Source organism: Canis aureus, chromosome 19, assembly GCF_053574225.1.
Source record: "Canis aureus isolate CA01 chromosome 19, VMU_Caureus_v.1.0, whole genome shotgun sequence".
Taxonomy (NCBI): Eukaryota; Metazoa; Chordata; class Mammalia; order Carnivora; family Canidae; genus Canis; species Canis aureus.
Window position 1 is genome coordinate 5,605,900 of NC_135629.1, and position 19,616 is coordinate 5,625,515.

Here is a 19,616-nt window from a genome sequence, read left to right on the forward strand (position 1 = left end):
TTTCAAGTCCCACTTCCTCCTCTTATTCAAACTCATGTGACTTGGGATAGTCACTTAATCTCTTTGTGCCTCAGTCTCCTTATCTATAAAATGGAAATAGTGTGCTTGCTTCATAGGGTCGCTAGGAGAACAAAATGACATAGCTTTGTAAAAGTGCTTTTTTAAAAAAATATTTTATTTATTTATTCATAGAGACGGGGGGGGGGGGGGAAGAGGCAGAGACACAGGCAGAAGGAGAAGCAGGCACCATGCAGAGAGCCTGACGTGGGACTCCATCCAGGGTCTCCAGGATCACGCCCTGGGCTGCAGGCAGCGCCAAACCGCTGCGCCACCAGGGCTGCCCGCTGTAAAAGTGCTTTGTATACATAGTAAGCTCCAAATTAATGGTAGCTTTATTATTATTGTAACATTTAGTCCTGTGCCTGATACCTAGTTGGCACCCATAAAATCATCCCTGTTATGACTATAGTTGGCAGAGATGGGAGGATGTGTGGTTCTCTTCATTCATTCATCTATATAAATCTGTGCATCCATCCCATAAACTTTCTTCCATTTGTCAATAGTTAGACCAGCCATCCATCTTTCCAGCAACTCATCTACTCATTCCTCCATCCAGTCATCTACCTAACCTTCCAACCAATCACCATCTGTACATCTATCAACAAATTGGATATCCATCCATCAGTTCAACATCCATCCATCCAACTGTCTTTTGAACCAACCATCCATCCATCCATCCATCCATCCATCCATCTGCTCATCTATCCATCTAGCCATCCGTTCACTGAGCTATCCCTCCTCTATATATTCTTCCATTCATCCAGCTTATCACACCATCCATTATTTTCACTTGTCCATTCATCCTACAAATATTTGCTGGTCCTTGTTGAAGGGCTCCTTCTGGCCCCAGGCCTAGGGATAGTGGGGTTGACGATGTGGCCATGGTGGACCCGGCCTCCCTTCTGATGCTCATCTTGCTTGCCCACACCCACAGGCATCGGCTATGCCTCCATCGTGATCGTGTCCCTCCTGAATATATACTATGTCATCATCCTGGCCTGGGCCACCTACTACCTGTTCCAGTCCTTCCAATCGGAGCTGCCCTGGGCACACTGCAACCACAGCTGGAATACGCCTCAGTGTATGGAAGACACGATGCGCAAGAACAAAAGCCTGTGGATCACCCTCAGCACCAAGAACTTCACTTCTCCTGTCACCGAGTTCTGGGAGTAAGGCTGGCCTCACTGAAGGAAGGAAGGAGGGAGGGCCTGGGTGGGGGCAGAGAGGACAGCCTACTCCGTCATCTCCCCAGGGATGTGGGAGTCACAATCTCGGGGTGGGTGGTGGGCGGCAGGAGGGTGCAGATTTGGAGATAAATCCATGCCTTTGGTCTCAGACAGGCCTGGAACCGAATCCCAGTTCTGCCATTTTACTGGCTGTTTGACCTTCAGCAAGTCACTGCCCCTTTCTGAGCCTCAGTTTCTTTAACTGTCAGATGAGGGGAATGAATCGTTACTACACCCATACGCAGGTATATGTACTTCTGTTGTCTGAAAATGATATAGTTTTCTTAATGTATTTTAGACAAAATATAGTTAGCACATCAAACCTGTTATTGTACAGAGAAAAATGCGTATACGAAGCTGAAGTAGTTACTCAAGTGACCAGGTGAGTCAATAGAGTGAAAAATATGCATTAGTTAGCTTTTGCTGTGTAACAATCACCCCTAGACTTGGTGTCTTTTTCGACAACCTCCATTTCTCTGGCTCGTGGATCTGCTGATGGGCAGTTTGGGCTGAACTTAGCTGGGCAGTTCTTCCGATGTTTGCCAGGCTCCCTCATGAGTAGGTCGGCTGTAAGACATCAGGATAGCTCTTCTGGGGATTAGCTGGCTATTGGCTGGGGTGCCAGGGGCAACTGGTCCACATGGGCCCATTACCCAGCAGGCCATCCCAGGCTTGTTCGCAGGCGACCCAGCATTCCACAAACTACGAAGGGGAGAGCCCCCTTGCGGGAGTTCTTTTCAGTTCTCTGTTTGCATCATTTCCATTAATGTCCCATCAGCCAAAGGAAGCCATAGACTCGAGAGGTGAGGAGAAAGGCTCTCTATCTTTAGGTGAGAGGTGGAGAACTGTGGCCATTTCCACGGTTGACCACCACGTAGTCAGCGGCTACAGGAATATAGACATAGAACAGACATCAGGAAGGTGGCATGTGGAAACCTGAAGTGTGGGTGACTCTTAGCTGACATACAGGGGAGTCCTTTGAACACGGTGCTTGGAGGCCAATCACAAAAGCACTTATGCATTACTTTCTCTGCTCTTCATGAGCTACTAAACTTGGGAACCTGTGTGTTCCCCATGATCCTGGAGATAACTGGAGGCAGAGAGCCAGGGGCAGGAGACTGTTTTAAGGTCCCTCATCATCATGAGACAGTACTCCTCTTTGTATTAGCTTTGCCGTTTCTGAGGGTCTTCCCACGTCTTAGAACCAGGAACAAACCCACAGGACAGAGGGTGGCCTGCTGGCTGGTCCCAGCCATGCTTGAGGGTCGGGACCAGGAAATCCTAGGCAGGCAAGGGTCACTCAAGGGGGTCCCTGTCCCTATCTTGACATACGAGCCTTTGGTCTATGCTCATGAGTCCTGAGGCCTCCTTGGACAGGGGCTCTTTGTGTGTACATATTTTCCACTTGCAGACAAAGAGTGCATTACAAGCACATTCATCACCCCCTCTATGCCACACCCTCTGGAGAGCTGAGTTTTCAGACAAAGAAATGTGGGCACTTCATTCTTCTCACTTGAATGGGGCCTGAAGCCACAGCCCTGTCTGTTCTAGGCTGTTCCTGGCACAGCCTGACCACCCACCCTTCCCAGGGCACTGGCACTCAACCAGCCACTTGGGCTCCTGTTGGGACCTTGCTGCCTCAGGCATATGGATTGGTTGTCTGGGCTTGACCCTTCGAGTCTGTCCCTTGTAGCTTGGGCAGGCTTTGCCCCTCTGGGCCCCAAATATCCTCACCTGTTCTTGAGGGGATCATAGCACTGCCCTCCCAGGGTTGTGGAGCTGCCCTAACTGAATGAGACTATGTATGGCCAGCCCTGAGAAGCCGCTTGAGAAATGTGTGGCCTTATTATTTATTTGGTGCTCTCAAAGTGGGTAAAGCTGCCCTCTGGGGGCATTTGGAACTCAAGTGATCTGACCGTCAGAAGGAGGGCCCACCTGCCCCCACCATCGCAGAGGGGCTGTCTTTCTTGCTCGTCTCTGCTCTCATAGGCCTGAGGGCTCTTGGGAAGGAGCCCCTGTGAACCATGAGGTCCTCAGGGGGTCCCATTTTCTCCCATGCCTTTTCTCCTGCCTGTCCCCTACACTCAGCCCTCCTGAGGGGTCTCGGGGCTCCTTGCCTTGCAGAATCCCCATTCTGAGTGCCCAAGCTGCCCTCCCTGGCCTGGGAGCCTTGAACACAGATTTATCTTTGGAAATCAGGCAGCCTGGGCCCACAGGATCCAGATGGACTTGCTTATTAGCCCACAGGGCGCTGGCCACCTGCCTGGGGCTCACCTCCCACTCCAGCCTTTGGGTCCTAGCAGAGCTTGGTGAGCCCACCTGGACATCCACAAATAACGCGCCCTCTTTCTGGAACCCTGGGAGGACTGGGGTCTACAGAGCAGGTGCCTGGAATGCAGACTTAGTTGAGAAGACCAGGCCTGCCCCCTGCACGAGCGGAGGCAGAGGCCTGCGAGTCAGGTGGGGGGCTCCAATGCAGTGCAGCTCTGGGCCAGCCTACGGGGAAGAAGGGCCCAGTTCCCAGTCCCTGGCCTTCAAGAGCCTTCCATTCTCCTGCATATGCAAGAGGGGAAAGGAAAGAGAGCTACTGTGGAGTAGCTGGCTCCCGTGAATGTCATGCCAGGGACTTGCCTCTCTTATTTGTATTTCATCTTCATGGAATCCCTTCAAGTAGGGAAATACATAGGAATCCACCCAAACTCCTGCCTGCCTCAAATCTCCCATCCAGGTCGCAGGTGCTCTAGGCTCTCCCAGAGTATGACCACTGTCCCACTTGGCACTCCCCCACCTCCCACCCTCCGTGGGACTCCCATCATCACTCTCCTGGACCGCAGCCCTGAACTTTCCTCCCTCCACCTTACTTTGCAGCTCTGCAATCAACTGTGAATCCACACATGACATTTTTCAGCTCAGAACCCTCTCGTGGCTTTTCCTATACTATGATCTCACTCAGCCAGAGAGGATTAGGTGAGAGTGTTTCAACACGATGAGTGCTCACCGAATGCTGATTCTTCTTACTGATTCCATGCCTGCATCCACTTGACAGTGTAGCCTGGAGCAGCAAGTGAACGACCCCTCTCTGGCCTGAGTTTCCTCATCTGCAAATGGGAGGGCCTTATGAGTTGGGTTTTGAGGCATGGATAGGAGCTCTCACTAGGCTGAACCGGAGAGAGAAAAGACATTCTGGATAGAAGGAAAGCCCGTGCAGAGGCATGGCATTCTGAACACACAAGTGTTTGGGAATAGTAAGTCATGAGTCTGGCCCAGAATGTAGGACACATGGGGCCGGGGGAAGGTTTGAAGCCTTGAATGTTAGCCTGGTAAGTTGGAGCTTTGTTCTCAAAGGTCAAAGGGGGAGGAACCATGGAAAGTATACAAGAAGGAGAGTGACATGGTTAAATGTCTTGGATACCGCTCAAGGAACACACTAGTGGGAGAGAGACTAGGACATACATTAAGTACCAACTGTATGGAGGGCCTCAGAGAGTTTAGCCATCAGTGGGTCTGAGTTCCCTTTGGGGTGAAACGGCTTATATGGTTTCCCCTGAAAGTAGCTAGCAGCCCTATAATTGACTAGCTCTGGGGTTTCCTTTCGGAGAGGCTCGCTGGGACATTACTGAGGTGTCACTGACCGGTAGCAGGTTGGGCTGCAGAGCCGTGCGGATACTCTCAGAAGGCTGGTCTCCGTGCCCCTCGAACCAAAGCCCAGGCCCAGCCCCAGCCGTAGTTTCTCTCTGCTTCTCTTACCTGCAGCAGACCTGTGGATCCTTGAGGTAGAACAATGCCTGTTGGGTGTTTGGGAGCTCCCTGGGAATCAAGATAACAAGGCATCATGATAGCAAGACTGCCTCTGGCCCCAGGCGGGGAAGGAATTTACTGATCACCCCTGCTCGCCCTCTCCCTCTCTCGTTTTACTAGAGGAGAGAGTTGGGAGCATGGGTGATGTTCCAGGTCCCTTAGAGCAGGGAGACTGACTGCCTCTGGACTCTGCGTTTCCCAGCTGCGTGACCTTCGGATGGTCACCTCACCTCTCTAAACCTTGAGGATAGCATGGTCCCAACACCTCATAGTCTGGCTCGATTTAAAGGGCGAAGACAAGTGATGTGCTAAGGACAGGGCCTCCAATCATGGCTCGTTGGGTATGACACTGAGGACCAGAGAGGTTAAGTGACTTGCCCAAGGTTACACAAGCAGCTAGATACAACAGAGCTCCCAGCCCTCACCTCCCGACACCAGACGCCACCTCCTCCGACGTCTGTGTCCACGGTCACTGGTAACATCATGCTGTGTGTGTGTGTGTGTGTGTGTGTGTGTGTGAGAGAGAGAGAGAGAGAGACACCCCACTCTCAGGTCGCGCGAGGTCTTCCCTCGGCATGGAGCCTCCCTGGCCCCCCATGCCCACCCCATCTGCAATGCTAAAGCACCACTGTCAGCAGGAACTGGTGAGATGTCCTCATCCAGACCCCCTTGGAAGCCACCGGGGCCTCTGAGACAGTGATTTCACGCCGGCTTGATAATTTGACTCTGAGTGGCTCTGTGATGGAAAACAGAGCTTCTGCCCCCGCTTAACCTCATCCTGCTCGTCCCTGCTCTGGGGTCCTCACTCCGTCCCCAGGGTCCTGCTTCACCTCAGCCCTGGAAGACAGGCGGGGCCAGATCTGGCCAAATGCCCTCCATCAGGCCGGAGCCATGCCTTCCTCCCTGGTTCCTCCCAAGCCCCCCGGGAGCTCAGCACGTATCATTAGACTTTATTAGAATCAAAGAAATGAGTCATATTTGCAAACAAGCGGTGCTCAGCCAATCTTCCCCTGCAGCTGTCGGAAGGAGGAGGCGGTGGAGAAAGCCTTGTGTGGCCCCATGCTCAGGGCGGACGGGCTCTTTTATAATTGTTGCCTCCGCCAGTCTCCAGGGAAGAGCCATGGCCAATAAATGGCTGGCCGGCAGTCAAAAGGAAACGATTTGGCCCACTCGGAGGACGTATTTACATCTCTGAGTGCCGGCTGGACGGCAGCAGGGCGGCCGACTCACAACAGACGTCCAGGCGATTCTTTTTTGGATCCCACCCTGGAATGAATCATTACTATTCTTGGACAAGAATGCAGCTCACCTCTGGGTCTCCTCCCTCTGTATGAGCGATGCAGGGGAGCCTGGGATTCTGAGGGTCCTCGTGAAGGGCAGCGTAGGACCGAGCACACAGATGGCTGGTCCCCAGGGCAGCACCAGGAAAAGGGATCCAGGCCCAGGGTTGATTTTCATCTGGGTGGTTTCAGGTGAATTCTGAGTCTCAGTTTCCCCATCCACCAAATGGGTCTCATCAATTTACTCAGTTACTGTCTGTTGAACACCTACTATGTGCTGGGCACTGTTCTGGATCTAGCAGCGATCAGACATAGGCCCTGCCTCCATGGGGATGCCGTTCTAGTAAGACAGACAGATGTTAAACAGGTAACACAAATATAATTGTCACATAAAAGCGATGATAAATGATGAAAAATAAAAGCAGGGCCAGGGAGGGAGAGTGACCGGGGATGCTTTTTTCATACGATAGTCAGAAGAGGCTGCCCCAGTGAAGTAGCATTTGAGCGGAGACCTGAAATGCTGCAGGTTGGGGGTTGGCTTGTCATATAACAAGTGACTGAGGAAACAACCAGTTTCAAGGTCCTGAGGCAGGAATGTGCTGTCTATTCAGAGAAAATCTCAGAAGACCACTGTCTAAAGGGGCCGTATGGGGATGAGGTTCAGGGTACATAAACTTGTCCTGGACATGCCCCATTTATATACCTATGTCTCAGTGTCCTTATTAATCGGTCTGAATGATGAGAGTATTTGGTCACCTTATTCAGGGAGGCCACAGGGATGGGGCAGGTTAGGAGGGCCTTGTGAGGTAGGTAGGTGGGAGCCATGGGAGGGTGTGCAACAGAGGAGGGGTGTGACCCGCCTCGGGTCTGGGCAGATTCTCTCTTGATGAGAACAGACTTAGGGGAGGGTGACCGTGGAGGCAGGAAGACAAGTGGGGAAGCCACTAAAAAAGCTCTGGGAAGCCATGGGGGGGTCCAGACACGAGTAGTGGCAGTGCTGGGGACATGTGGCTGGACTTGGAGTCACATCCAGTCTCCTGGGGTGGTTGGGAGACTGCTGAGGGGCAGTGCACCATGGTTGTCCCTCTGGGGCACAGCACTCTGTAGTTTGCTGAGCCCTCCCATGCACCACAGCGGGAACACCCAACGGATCCCTGCCTGCTGCTCTGTGGCTGAGGCCATGGGAGCCCCACATGGGAGGGACTTGTGGAGGGTCCTTTGCACTGGGTCCCTTCAGAAAAAAAAAAAAAGCTTCAGATGGCCGCACACGCTCTCCGGCCTCCACAGCTACCCAAAGATATCTTTGGAAAGGACGCCGGTCACTTTGGCCCTGGGCCCACGTCGTCAGGCTCTGTTTTGACAACCCCTGATGGATGAGACACATTCATTCCATTCCTAGAACGTCTGCACGGCCCATTACAAACATTTTGAAGAATTTTAAATAATTTTTATAAAGGTGCTATTAAAAACGTTGAGTCATTCATCTAAAAACATCAAACATTCAAAGAGAAAAACACTCAAGTAGGGAAAATGATACCTAATGCCAAGGGAGCTCCCCTCCCCCGCGTCCCCACCACCAGGTCCCCCTCCCCACGGGCAGCCGCCGCAACCGGCGTCTTGCATGTCCTGCCAAAAATAGTCTGTGCGCACTCCAGCACAAATGGACATCCACCCCCTTCCCTTTTGAACACAATGAGGAGCACGCCACAAGCCGCTGTTCACCTCGCTTTGTTCACTATTTTATCTCCAGGATATCGTCCCTCACCTGCACGCGGGGAGCTTTCCCGCGCCTCGGGGGCCGCGGAGCCTTCCACTGCGTGTCCTCTCGGGGCCTGCTGGGCCCCGCTGGCGGCCGTCTGGGCGGTTTCCAGTCTTTCGCTCCTACCGACAGCGCGCGGTCGGCAGCCGGGGGTACCCCCCACCCTGGTCAGCTGCCCACGCGACAGGAGGCCCGGGAGAGGCCCGGGAGTGGACGTTGCTGGGCCACAGGGAACAGGCCTCCCCGCGTCACGGAGACCGTGGCCAGCATGGGAGACTCGGTTTCCCTGCCGCGCCTTCCGTGGCTGTCAGCTGCCCAGGGCTCGCCGGCCGTCTGTCGCGGGCGCCGCCAGTTCGCCCGGCACAGGAGTAGGAGGAGGCCGAAGGGGCGTCGGTGACACGGCCGGAGCCCTGGAGCTTCAGGCTTCTCGGCCCGCTCGCCCCGAGGAGAGGCCGGGCACCTGCTCGGCATGGGCAGCCCCGCGGTCTGCAGGCCGGCTGGACGGGCTTCCCGCCGCAGGTGACGCGCGGTGCCCGCCGATGGCCCCGAGGCCCGCAGGGAGCCGGGGCTGTGCGGGGAGCGGGAGAGGCTCTCTGGGAGCACGAGGACGGGGCGCAGGCCGCCGAGGTGTGGGTGGAAGGGCGCTCTCTCCCCCGACGCTGCCCATTCACCGGGAAGCCTTGGGCCGCTGCCCGGGTGCCCTGGGCCTTCACCGAAGGTGCGAGCTCTGCAGGCTGCACGGGGAAGGGCTTTTTGTTCTAAAGCAGCTGCAGCCGCCAGACCCACGTGCTTGGCAGGGCCCCAGCCGGGATGCGGCTGGCGGACGGCCTGCCTCCTGGGGATGCCCCCTGCTTGAGGCTCCAGGGGACCCTGACCCATAGCGGGGACTGGGCAGTCTTTTTAAAATTTGGGCTCTATTCTCTATTCTCTCTGTTTATCAGAGGAGCAGACAGCGGGGGAGTGGTGGTGGTGGGGTCCACAGAGCACTGGCTTTTAGAGTCTGACAGGCTGAGGTGCAGGTGGGAACTCTGCCGCCCGCTGGCCACGTGTCTGGGGACGGTTGACTCTTCCAGGCCTCGGTTTTCCCCATCCATAGATGGGGCCAATGACCTCTACTCCGTGGATCAGATGCGATAAACCAGAGAGGCCTTGGGGGTGTTCTGAGCACCTGGTGGTCAGAGGTGCCAGAGGGGAGCCCACTGATGCCAGGGCTCTCCCACGAGAGGACAGGAATGCTGCCCTTTCTAAGGTTACTGGAACTATTTCATGAATTGGTTCAGAGTGCCGTGTGGACTTGCCGGTCACCTCAACTGAGTGAGTCCTTGGTTCATTCACTCCACGGATATTTCTTGAGGCCCCACTATGTGCCATGTGCTGTTCTGGTGCTGGGAGCACAGCCCTGGCCCAAAGAAAGGCCTCACTTGGATGCCAGTTGAGATAGGCATCTTGGTTTTATTCAAGGTCCTCATGTTGAAGCTTCTCTGGAAACAAAAAAAAAAGGAAAAGCAATGCAGCATCCTGGTGCTTCATTCCAAGACCCAGAGCCCTGACCATGGGAAGCCTCCCACCAACTGGCTGGGAGCTAGGGAATCATCTGGAAGGCATTCCTGGGCGGCAGCCTGAGGACAGGAGCTGTTGTTTGTGTTTTATAGAAGAGGAAACCAGGGCACAAAGTCAGACTCCCTCTCTGCTGCCTCTTGGGCTTGTGTATGGCCTTGAAACCAGGAGCTGACTTTGGTTAGAAGGATTCCCAGCTTTTCCCAGGGCAGCACAAGCGCCCTTGCTCCCATGGTCAGCAGCCGGGGGATTCTGGGGACAGGGGACCCTGCTCGAGTGCTGTGCCTGGTGTGCCGCCCTTGGTCACTGCTGCATTATCAGAGCTCTGGGACAATGGGGACTGTTTCTTGGCATGGAGTTTTGTGGCTTCTGGCTGCCAGCACCCTGTGCTGCCCCACCCTGACTTCAGATGACTTCACATGCCCCTCAGGGATGTGTCTGAGTAGGTGCTCATATGCGTTTCTGCACGTCAGCGAGGTTCTTGGACTCCAAAGACCCAGCCTCTAGGCAGGGGTGGTGGGTGCCCTGTGCCGATTAGATTAGCCTTCAAACTGTCTACCTGCCTCCTCCTGTGAGACCTTCACAACCCTGCAGAGAGTTTGCTCGGAGCTGCTCTGGGCATCTCAAGGCCAGAATGGAAACAACCGCTAAGGTTTACTCCCTATTGGCTGCACCCCAGATCCTGTGGTTGGTACTTTGTGCGGGTTTTCTCTTGACAGCGATCCCATAAATAGGTGGGTAGAAACTGTGCAGCCACATACAGAAGAACAAACACTTTGCCCTCTTGAGGCTTACATTTTAGTGGAAATCCAGATAAGAAATGGAGGTGAATAGAATCATAGAAGGATGGGACAGAGAGTGTTGGGGAGTTATTCCCATTTCACAAATGAAGAGACTCAGGTCCACTATGAAGAGACATAGTGGAGCCAAGTTTGAATCTGGTGTTTGGCCCACAGTGGGTGCTGAAGAAGGGTCCACTGAGAATCAATCACATGGGAATTAGTGCCCATTTTACAGATGAGGAAACTGAGGCTTGGGGGTATACTAAACTTGCGCGAGGCCAGGCTGGGTTAAACCCAGATTCACCTGACGCAGGAGTCTGAATCTATCCCCTTGTTGACTTCTCCACAACCCTGTGACCTAGGCGGGCACTGCTCTGGTGATCCATGGGGATTCCAGGCCTTGGAGAAGCGAGGGGGCTTGTGGAAACACAGCACTTGAGCCAGGGTTTCAACCCCAGCCCGTTGGAGCCCTGGCCTCAGCTCTCTGCCCCGGGTTTGCCCCAACTGACCATGTGGCTCTGTTTGCTTGAAGGCGCAACGTGCTGAGCTTGTCTTCTGGAATTGACGACCCTGGCTCCTTGAAGTGGGACCTTGCTCTCTGCCTTCTCCTTGTCTGGCTGGTCTGCTTCTTCTGCATCTGGAAGGGTGTCAAGTCCACGGGGAAGGTGAGTTGTGCTTCTGACCCTCCCCTGCCTCATGGGAAAAATCTCCTCTTAGCCCCCCAGGCCCTCCTGCTTGAAACCGGCTCAGACCGAAGACCGGTATATGCTGAAAGAAAATAAGGCCGTGCTTTGTGGCATTTGCCCACTTCATGGGGCAAATAACTCCTACCATGTCTGATTTCAAGTTACCGATGGTTTAACAACTAGCCAACAAAATTCCTGAAAATCAAATGGTGGGCTCTCTGGAGCCTGCACAGGCTCCCATACACCACTGGTTCCCATTTGAAGGTGTTTGGTGGTGGCGCAGATGTTAGTCGATAACAAACACTGGCTTTGCTAAGTGAGCTGGTAGCAAGGTGAGCTGGCAACTTATTGTTAGTTACCAGCTATTCACCAACTACACAGACCCTTGCTTTGCAAAGGGTGCCCCGATTGGCAGCATCAGCATCCCCTGTAAACTTGTTAGAAATAGGGATCCATGGGCTTGCCCCACACCTGCACAGCCAGAACCCACATTTGAACGGTATCCCCACATTGAGGTTTGAGAAACACAGACTTGGGAGCTTTGCTAAGTCAGATGAGCTGAATTATCTGACAGCTAACGCTTCCGCTGGAAACTAAGACGTTAGTTATTAAGGAAAGCTTTCGCTGAATATTAAGTCATTTGCTCATAACCAGGATGTTAGTTGTTAACCAAAATGTTAGGCATCACTGAAATATTTGTGGCTGATTTAATATGTTACACGGTAACTAGGATGTTAGCTATTAACAAAGATGGTGGCTGATCGGTAAAATGTCAGCTTATAATTGAGGTTTTAGGAATAACTGGTATATTTCTAATAATGAAAATGAGAGCCGGTAACTAAAGCATTACCTATTAAGTTAGAGCTGGACAGTTACCCGGCAACCAAGACACTGACTGGTGTCACTGTCATCATGATGACAAGTCCGTGGGGAGGGGGCCGTGGTGATCAGAGGTGTGAGCCTGCATCCAAGGCTCTAGACTGTATCTCGGGGAGGTGTTGGATCCGCCTTTACGTGCCTCCTCCTCCCATCTGTCATTTCCCTTACATCGTGATAGGGGGGAAATCTCTAAGGTCTAACAGCCTCCAAAGGTCAAAAGAGCACGTTGAGGTGGCATCTGAGGTGCGGCGATAGGCAGTGAGTGAAGTCGCTCAGAGAAAGGCCTCCGTTGCCTTGGAATTTACAGTAAGGACCGCCTTCTACGGGGATGAAGAGCCCCTTAAGTGAGATCCTGGATCTGAACAGATCCCAGCATTTACTTCAGGGCAAGATCTGGGTCCCCGGAATGGCAGAGACAGAATGGGGATGACTCTGGGGGAGCCTGCACCGCCTCTGCCCTCTGCCCATTTCTGCAGTCAGAGCCACCCAGCGATCCTAAAACCCAGTCTGGGAAGGAAGCTTCAGAGAGCTGGGCACCGCCTGGCCATATTGTCCCACCAGGACAGGCAGGGAGCGGCCCTCGAGCCTTGGTGCTCATTCACCGATGTTGCCCCAGCGCCCTCCTCTGTGTCGTGTGCAGACAGACGGTTTCCTTACTGCCTTTCTGCCAAGGATGAGAGAGCCGCGCTGGGAAAGGTTAAGTGATTTGTTCAAGGGCTGTCCCTCACCTTCAAGCCCCGGTGTCCTCTTCTACAGAACGGCCGGAGGTGAGGGTTCAAACGAGTGTGTTATGCACCCCGCACGATGCTTGGCACAGACGGTGCAGTAAACAGCCGTCCTGTCTACACCATGCTTCCATTTCCCCATATGGCAGTGAGTTTATCAGGAAGTTTCTAGGGAGCACTCGTCCCCAGCAGTGCTGGAGGCAGGATCATTTCCTGACGCTCTTATACATTTCGAGCCTCTGCTATCCGCCAGGTACTGTTGTAGGAATAGGGCTGGGGGGATGTGCAGGAGGCAACAAAACAGAAATCTCTGTGGCCCGGGGGCTCACAGATTTGTTGTCTGTGACAAGGTGGATGTGTAAAATATATTGGATTTAGATGGTGACTTGAGTCTGGTGACTGAAGAATACTGTGGTGGAGGGGAACAGGTGTTGGGACACACATTTTTTGGGGGGCACACCTTTAAATTGGGGTGGCCAGGTGGGCTCACCAAGAAGGGTGACTTTGGGGCACAGAGCTGAAGGAAGTGATGGGTAAGCCATGTGGATATCTAAAGGAGGAAAATTTCCAGGGAGAACAGCCAATGCAAAGGTCCTGAGGTATGTTTGACACAGACCCATGGGGGAGCCCCCAGTCTGACCGAGGAAGCTGATGTTTCCCAGAAACAGTCAGCAACATTTGAGATACAATGGAAGGGGCAGCAGGATAGAATCAAAGCGAAAAGTAGAGAGTACCAGGCTTCAACTGTGGCCAGTTGAAGACGTGACTTGATGGAGGTCCCCCTACCCTACCCCGCCCCTGGAGACAATCTCCTCCTCACGCTCCAGAGGTGCAGGCATGGCTCCCAGAACAATAGCAGAGCCTGGGCCAGCCCAAAGAAGCCAAGACAAACACAGTGAGGCTCTGTGGACTTCCTTGAGCTCCATGGCCTGCCTGCCTGCCCGCCCGCCGCCAGCCGTGGCTTCCAGCCCTGGCCACAGACCAGGTTCACAGCTGCCATGGGGGCTGGGCCCGCGGGCAGCAGGATGGACCTCATCCTGGCCCTGGCCCTGCTTCAGTGGCTGACACTAGTCCAGCAGGGGGTGGATGGATGGAGGGCATGGGCGGCTCAGGACCCAAGTTCAAATCACTTTGCCTCCCTGGACCTCAGTTCCCTTTTTTGTAATTGTCAGCATTCCAAGGGTCTGACCCTTGGCCCTGGATATGCAGGGACTTCGTTCATTCGACAGATAGTGACCATGGTGGCAAATGCCGTGTAGCACAGGCACAGTGGGCACCATTCTGTGTTGTGGGCTACAGCTCGTTCAGTCATCCTTGTGTTCTGACATGTTGGTGGCCAAGCTGGGATTTGAACCTGGGCAGTCCCGCTCCCAGCCTCGGGGCCCTGCATCCTTCCACCTCCTCACCCTCACCTGCTGCCCGCCCTCCCCCTAGGCCAGCCTGACAGTAGGCCATGAGGCTGGCGTGTCCTTGCTCACAGTGCATGAGGTCTAGGAAGGTGACAGAAGTCCAGACCCTCACACAGGGTGCTGTGGACCCAGAGGGCAGCAGGGTCATGGACAGGAGCCGGGACGCATCCTGAGGCTGGCTGTACCCTTCCATCGCGGGCTCTTCTGTCCTGCACTGGAAAGCCAAGCAGGGGTGGAGGGGACAGAGTCAGACCCGGTTTGGGGTCTCACTTTTGCTCATAGGCTGCATGACTTTGGGAACGGCCCCTTCCCTCTCTGCGCCTTGGTCTCCCCTATGTGAAATGAGCTGGTTATGCAACCCCCCCCGCCACACACACACAGGGGTGGTGTGAAGACCCTCAGGGCCTGCCTAGATGCTGGGCACAGATCCATGGCCCCACCTCGAGGAGCTTCCATCTCTGGGCCCAGTGACCCCTGCTGCCCAGGCCTTTACCCCAAAAGGAAGTCCAGGGTGGCAGCGGCAGGGGTGGCGGTGGCAGGAGATGAGCCCATCTCCCTTCTGCCTTGTGGGCCACTCTCTGCCCGCTGTCCCTAGGGGAATGAGGAAGAGTTGTCCTTGCAAGTTTCCAGGGCAGTTGGGCCACAGGGCTTTTGGGTCAAGGGCTCAGAGGAACCACAGAGGCTTGCCAGCAAGAGTGGAAAAATACCATGTCCCGTGGCAAGGCCTGCTGGGCCACCACCAGAGGCCCACTGGCGGCGGCTGGCACCAGCCTCTCCCGTGACGATCCCGGGGGAGTCACGGAAAAGTTGAGAGAATGGCTCTCAGGGGCCTGCCCTCAGAGCAGCACATTCTGCAAAACAAGGGTGGCTTTCCAAAGAGGCAGATGAGGTGGCGTGACCAGGTGGGGCTGTCCTATTCTGGATCGGGGGAGGATCAGCAATAACACGTGCACACACACACAAAAGATGAGACTCCGAAGCCAGCTGGCCGACCGCATCAAATCCCACTCTGCCACCTATCAGCGCTGTGACCCCGGGCATCTGACGTCACCTCTCTGGGCCTGTTTTTTCATCTAGAAAGTGCAGGTGATACGTGTCTCTACCTCTTCAGGATTAAAAATGCATGAATACACAGAAAGCTCTTAGCATAGTGCCTGGCACACAGTAAGTGCTACCTAAGTGCTTGTTAAACAGATTTAATACTGTTTAAAAACAAGGGAAGCCACCCCCATCCCGGGGTGGTTTCCTGTGTCCCTGACACAAAGCCCTCTGGCCAGAGCTGGGTTGCCCAGCCCAGTGGGGCCCAACTGGCTTTGAAGTGGCCGCCCTCTGGGGACAGCCTGCTGTCAGGGACATTGTTCACCCGCCTCCGGGTGTGGTCCAGGCAGGGCCCAGAGGTGAGATCTAGTTGGGGGGGAGCCTGTCTGCAGGAAGGGAGGAGCGGCTGTGGACGCATGCTGCTTTTTCTTTCCTTCACCCCTTCTGGGGCTTCCTGACCTGCCCCCACCCTCCACATAGGCCTCTTGTCCTTGGGAGATTGGGAGAGTTCTCTGCCTCAGGAGAAGAAAATGGGGGTGGCTAGAGAAACTGAGGCCCAGATGGAGAAAAGGCAGTGGGGGGTGGGGAGGCAGCAGCAGGCAGGAGGAGGGCCAGCCCTTTGGCGTAATAGGATCGCCAGGAGAGTACTCATTGCTGTTTCTTGAGGGTGGCGAGTGAGGTAAGCACCCTTATTTTCCTCCTCCTATGGATGGAAGCTGAGGCCAAGCCCTCCAGCTGGGAGGTAGCAGAGGGTAGGTTCCAAACTCCAGCCTGGGTGACCCCTAGCTGGCCCTCCCTGCCACCCCATCCCTCCCACTGGAGCGATGGAGCTGGGTGGAGCTTCCAAGCTCATCTGGCCTGAGCCTCTCGCTTCCCAGGTGGGGAAATGAAGCCCAGAGAGGGCCCATAACTTGCTCAAGGTCTCCCAGCAAGCCAGTCATAGAGCTTGAATTCCAGTCCAGCCATCCTGTGGTCGTTGGAAGAAACTGCTAGAAACTGTTGAAGAAACTGCTGGACGCGGAGGGGCTTTTTATTGCTCTGCCGTTGTCCTCTGGAGGCAGGCTCTGAGGCACCTACGGGCTGTGTGACCTGTGGGCAGGCAGCAGACTCTCCGGGCTTCGGGTTCCTCACCTTTAAGATGAGGATCGTAACGCAGCCTGCCTCAAAGGGTCAGGGCAGGACTAAGCATAGAAGTTACTGCACTGGGAATAGTGCCCAGCATACAGTAAGCACTCAATAAATGCTGGTTGGTGGTACTGGCTGAGGGCAGCTGAGCCAGGCAGGCCCTGAGAGCTTACATCTTGCCCTTTTCCAAAGGCCCTTCCTAGTTGTTTCTGTCCAGGAATTGTGCTCAGCTAGGTTCCTGTGCCAGAGAGGTGGGGTTCAGACCCTCCATCGATGTCTGATGCCTGCCCAGGCCCTAGAAGTGCCCTGCAGTAAGCTGGCACTGCCCCCACCTCCCAGCACCACGGACACATTCATCCTGTTCTCTGGATGTCCGTTTCCTGACCTGTAAAATGGGTACATTGGCCGTGTAGTCGTTCCTTTCTGGTCCCCCAGGCTCCAAGGCCCTGATGAGGGAATCAACAGCTCTGCGACCCAGGCTGAGCATTTTAGGTGGTTAACAGGAACTTTCTGTATGTGCTGCCGTGGCCAAGTAAACTACCTCATGCCTTTGCTCAGAGCAAGGTGGTCTTAAGCTTCCGGGGCCCTGGGTGTAGATGACCTCAGCAAGTCTTCGAGCTCTGCTGAGCTTCCGTTCCTCCTGTCTCAACACCGTGGCCAGCATGCCCATCTGCGGGATGTGGTGAGCATCGAGTGGGCTTGTGCCTGGGAGCCCTCGATCATCCAGTGCCCTGTCGGAAATACCAGGATCTCACCGTCCATCCAGAACCGCGCACCTTTGAGCTCCTCCCAGGCAAGAACCCTGCCTGGAAACGCCTCATGTTGAAGGCAAAGATAGGGGAAAATCCATCCAAGAGAACTGAGGGCACAGGATGTTTGGAGACCAGCGCTTTGGGGACAGGAGAGGAAATTAGGGCAGACCTTTGGTGATGGAACAGCCAGCCTGGCTCATCTCTGGTCTCCACCTCCAATTGACCTTGGGCTGCCTGGGATGTGCCGTGTGATCCAGGGAAGGCTGCGGGCCTCCCACAACCCCAAGGAAGTGGGGGGCCTTCCCTGTCTCCTGGCCAAGGGACTTCCAGAGGCTTCATTCCCTCCCAGGAGTTCCTCTGTGCTTCCTGCAAAATCCGTGTCTACAACGGGCCCCACTTCTTGAGCACCTACGTGGCGGGCACTGTTTTGATGGTCTCATTGAATCCTCGCCTCACCTCTTGATGGAGGTCTTCTATTACTGTTGTTTCCATCTGCACAGAAGGAAACAGGCCCAGAGAGGTTAAGCATCGTGCCCAGGGTCACACAGCAAGCGAGGGGACAGAGCTGGGATTTGAACCCACACCTAACAGATTCTTCACCCTAAGAGTCATATTAAGAGTTGTTAGCTAATATGTACTGGCACATACCAAGCACTGGGCTAAGCCTTGTACGCATACACTTGAAAGTTTATACTCTTATTTTGCATTTTCCTTCACTCACAGGAATATCTGTTCCACGAGGGCAGGGGTTTGTTTTCTGTCTTGTCCACCACTGTATTTCCAGGGTCTAGATACTCAGTACACATCTCTAGGATTGTTTGCGTTGAATCTCAGTGAATATGTGAGGTAGGTACCAGTATTACACCCATGTCACAGGGGGAGCAAGCGAGGCCCAGAGGGGTCAAGCAACATATGCAAGGTCACACAGCAAGTGAAACAGCGAGCTCGGCTCCAGATCCCTGGCCTCAGGGAGAGCACTTGAATTTGACAGCAGCTGTTGATGCCATGGGCCCCCCCTGAATCACTGTCACCCCTCACAGGTTGTCTACTTCACGGCCACTTTCCCGTTCGCTATGCTCCTGGTGCTGCTGGTCCGTGGACTGACACTGCCCGGTGCTGGCGCAGGCATCAAGTTTTATCTGTACCCCGACATCAGCCGCCTCGAGGACCCGCAGGTACTGCAGGGCGGCCCGTCCCCCCCCCAAACCCAGGGCAGGCAGGGCAGGGTGCAGGGGAAGGGAAGCCGACCGCACGGTTTCTTCGGTTCCTTGGTACACAAATCCAGGTGGGCCCCCGGCCCCCAGTGCTTCTCCACTGGGCTGTGGCAGGTTATCCTCCGTGCTTGTGGGCCTTTCCAGCTGTGTGTGTGTCTTTTCGTGTCGCAGACTGCTGAGGCCAGCCAGTTATAGTCTTCTTCAGGCACTGTGCCAGGTAAGGGGGGAGAAGTCTCATGAGCTAGGCTCCTCCGAGGCCCGGCCTCTGCCCACAGGGCTCGAGAGGGCCGCATCGTGGGGGCGGGAGAGCTGGCCCCCGAGCGCTGCTGGCTTCCTCGGCCGCAGTGGGATTCAGAGCTGGGGATGAGCTCTTGCAAGGTCGAGGGGCAGACACTGAATGCCCACCTCCTGGTCTCAGCCACGTGACCACAGGAGGTTGGAGACCCCCCACCCCACCCCGTGGTGTTTAATTGGCCCCATTTGAGGACCTTTTGTCCAAAGGATCCTCAGCCTTCAGGTTGCCTTCTGCTCTAGTTCTCTTTCCCACTGCCCTTTTGCCCCAGGCAGGATGTGGTGAGGGTGGGGGGAAGGGCTTAGCCAACATCAGAGGACAGCTGGGAGGGCAGCTCTGTGGCCATCAGGAGCTGCTGGGTGAAGGTTCCGGAGAGCAGCTTTGCCTGCATAATCCGTTGGGGAAATTCCTCCCCGTTCCAACTCGAGGGCCCCCAGACAATAGCAATTACAGTAATGATAGCAGCCCTGGCTTAACAGTCTTACCACGTGTGTGTCTGCACCGGCCTAAGTCTTTAGAACCTGCGTAATAGCGCTGTGGGGCAGGGCGGTGGAGCCCATTCTACAGACGTGACAACGGAGGCTCTGGGCGGGAGTCCTATCGCTCACAATCATTAAATGGTTGGAATTTAGTTCCGTCTGCTTCGTAAGTCCTTCCTCTTAATCCTGATGCTGAGTGACTGGGGGTTTCTTCGACTTTCCTTGCAGCTCAGTATTACCTTGAAAGACACCTTGAATTCCAGCACAAAGGCTCTCATTGCAGTCGAGAATTTGCACATTTGGAGGTGCAGTCCTTCAGGTGGCCAGGAACCCCCCACCCCTGTCTCCTCCAGGAAGCTGGCTCTAACGGCCCCTTCTTTCTCTCCCTGCCACCCCCACCCAAACCCCCCTAGGTCTGGATTGATGCTGGGACCCAAATATTCTTCTCCTATGCCATCTGCCTGGGGGCCATGACCTCTCTGGGGAGCTACAACAAATACAAGTACAACTCGTACAGGCAAGTGTTGCGCCAGCGGGCCTGGTGGACCTTAGAAA

At 54.7% G+C, this 19,616-nt stretch overlaps 1 protein-coding gene and 1 long non-coding RNA gene across 4 annotated transcripts in view; one reads left to right on the forward strand and one right to left on the reverse strand.

Moving 5' to 3' along the window:
• The window catches only part of SLC6A6 (solute carrier family 6 member 6), an 85,325-nt gene that overhangs the window by 44,632 nt on the left and 21,077 nt on the right, over nt 1-19,616 (forward strand). For all 3 annotated transcript variants that reach the window (XM_077857693.1, XM_077857695.1, XM_077857694.1), the window contains 4 exons: nt 995-1,229; nt 10,995-11,127; nt 18,117-18,251; nt 19,475-19,578. In XM_077857693.1, coding sequence (XP_077713819.1) covers nt 995-1,229; nt 10,995-11,127; nt 18,117-18,251; nt 19,475-19,578 — 607 coding nt within the window. The remainder of the gene's footprint in view (nt 1-994; nt 1,230-10,994; nt 11,128-18,116; nt 18,252-19,474; nt 19,579-19,616) is intronic.
• On the reverse strand, nt 155-8,839 carry LOC144289509 (uncharacterized). The gene is made up of 5 exons (XR_013357375.1): nt 8,130-8,839; nt 6,394-6,704; nt 5,034-5,093; nt 4,285-4,384; nt 155-2,171 (listed from the first exon to the last, which is right to left on the reverse strand). It is a non-coding gene; the product is annotated as an uncharacterized LOC144289509 (long non-coding RNA).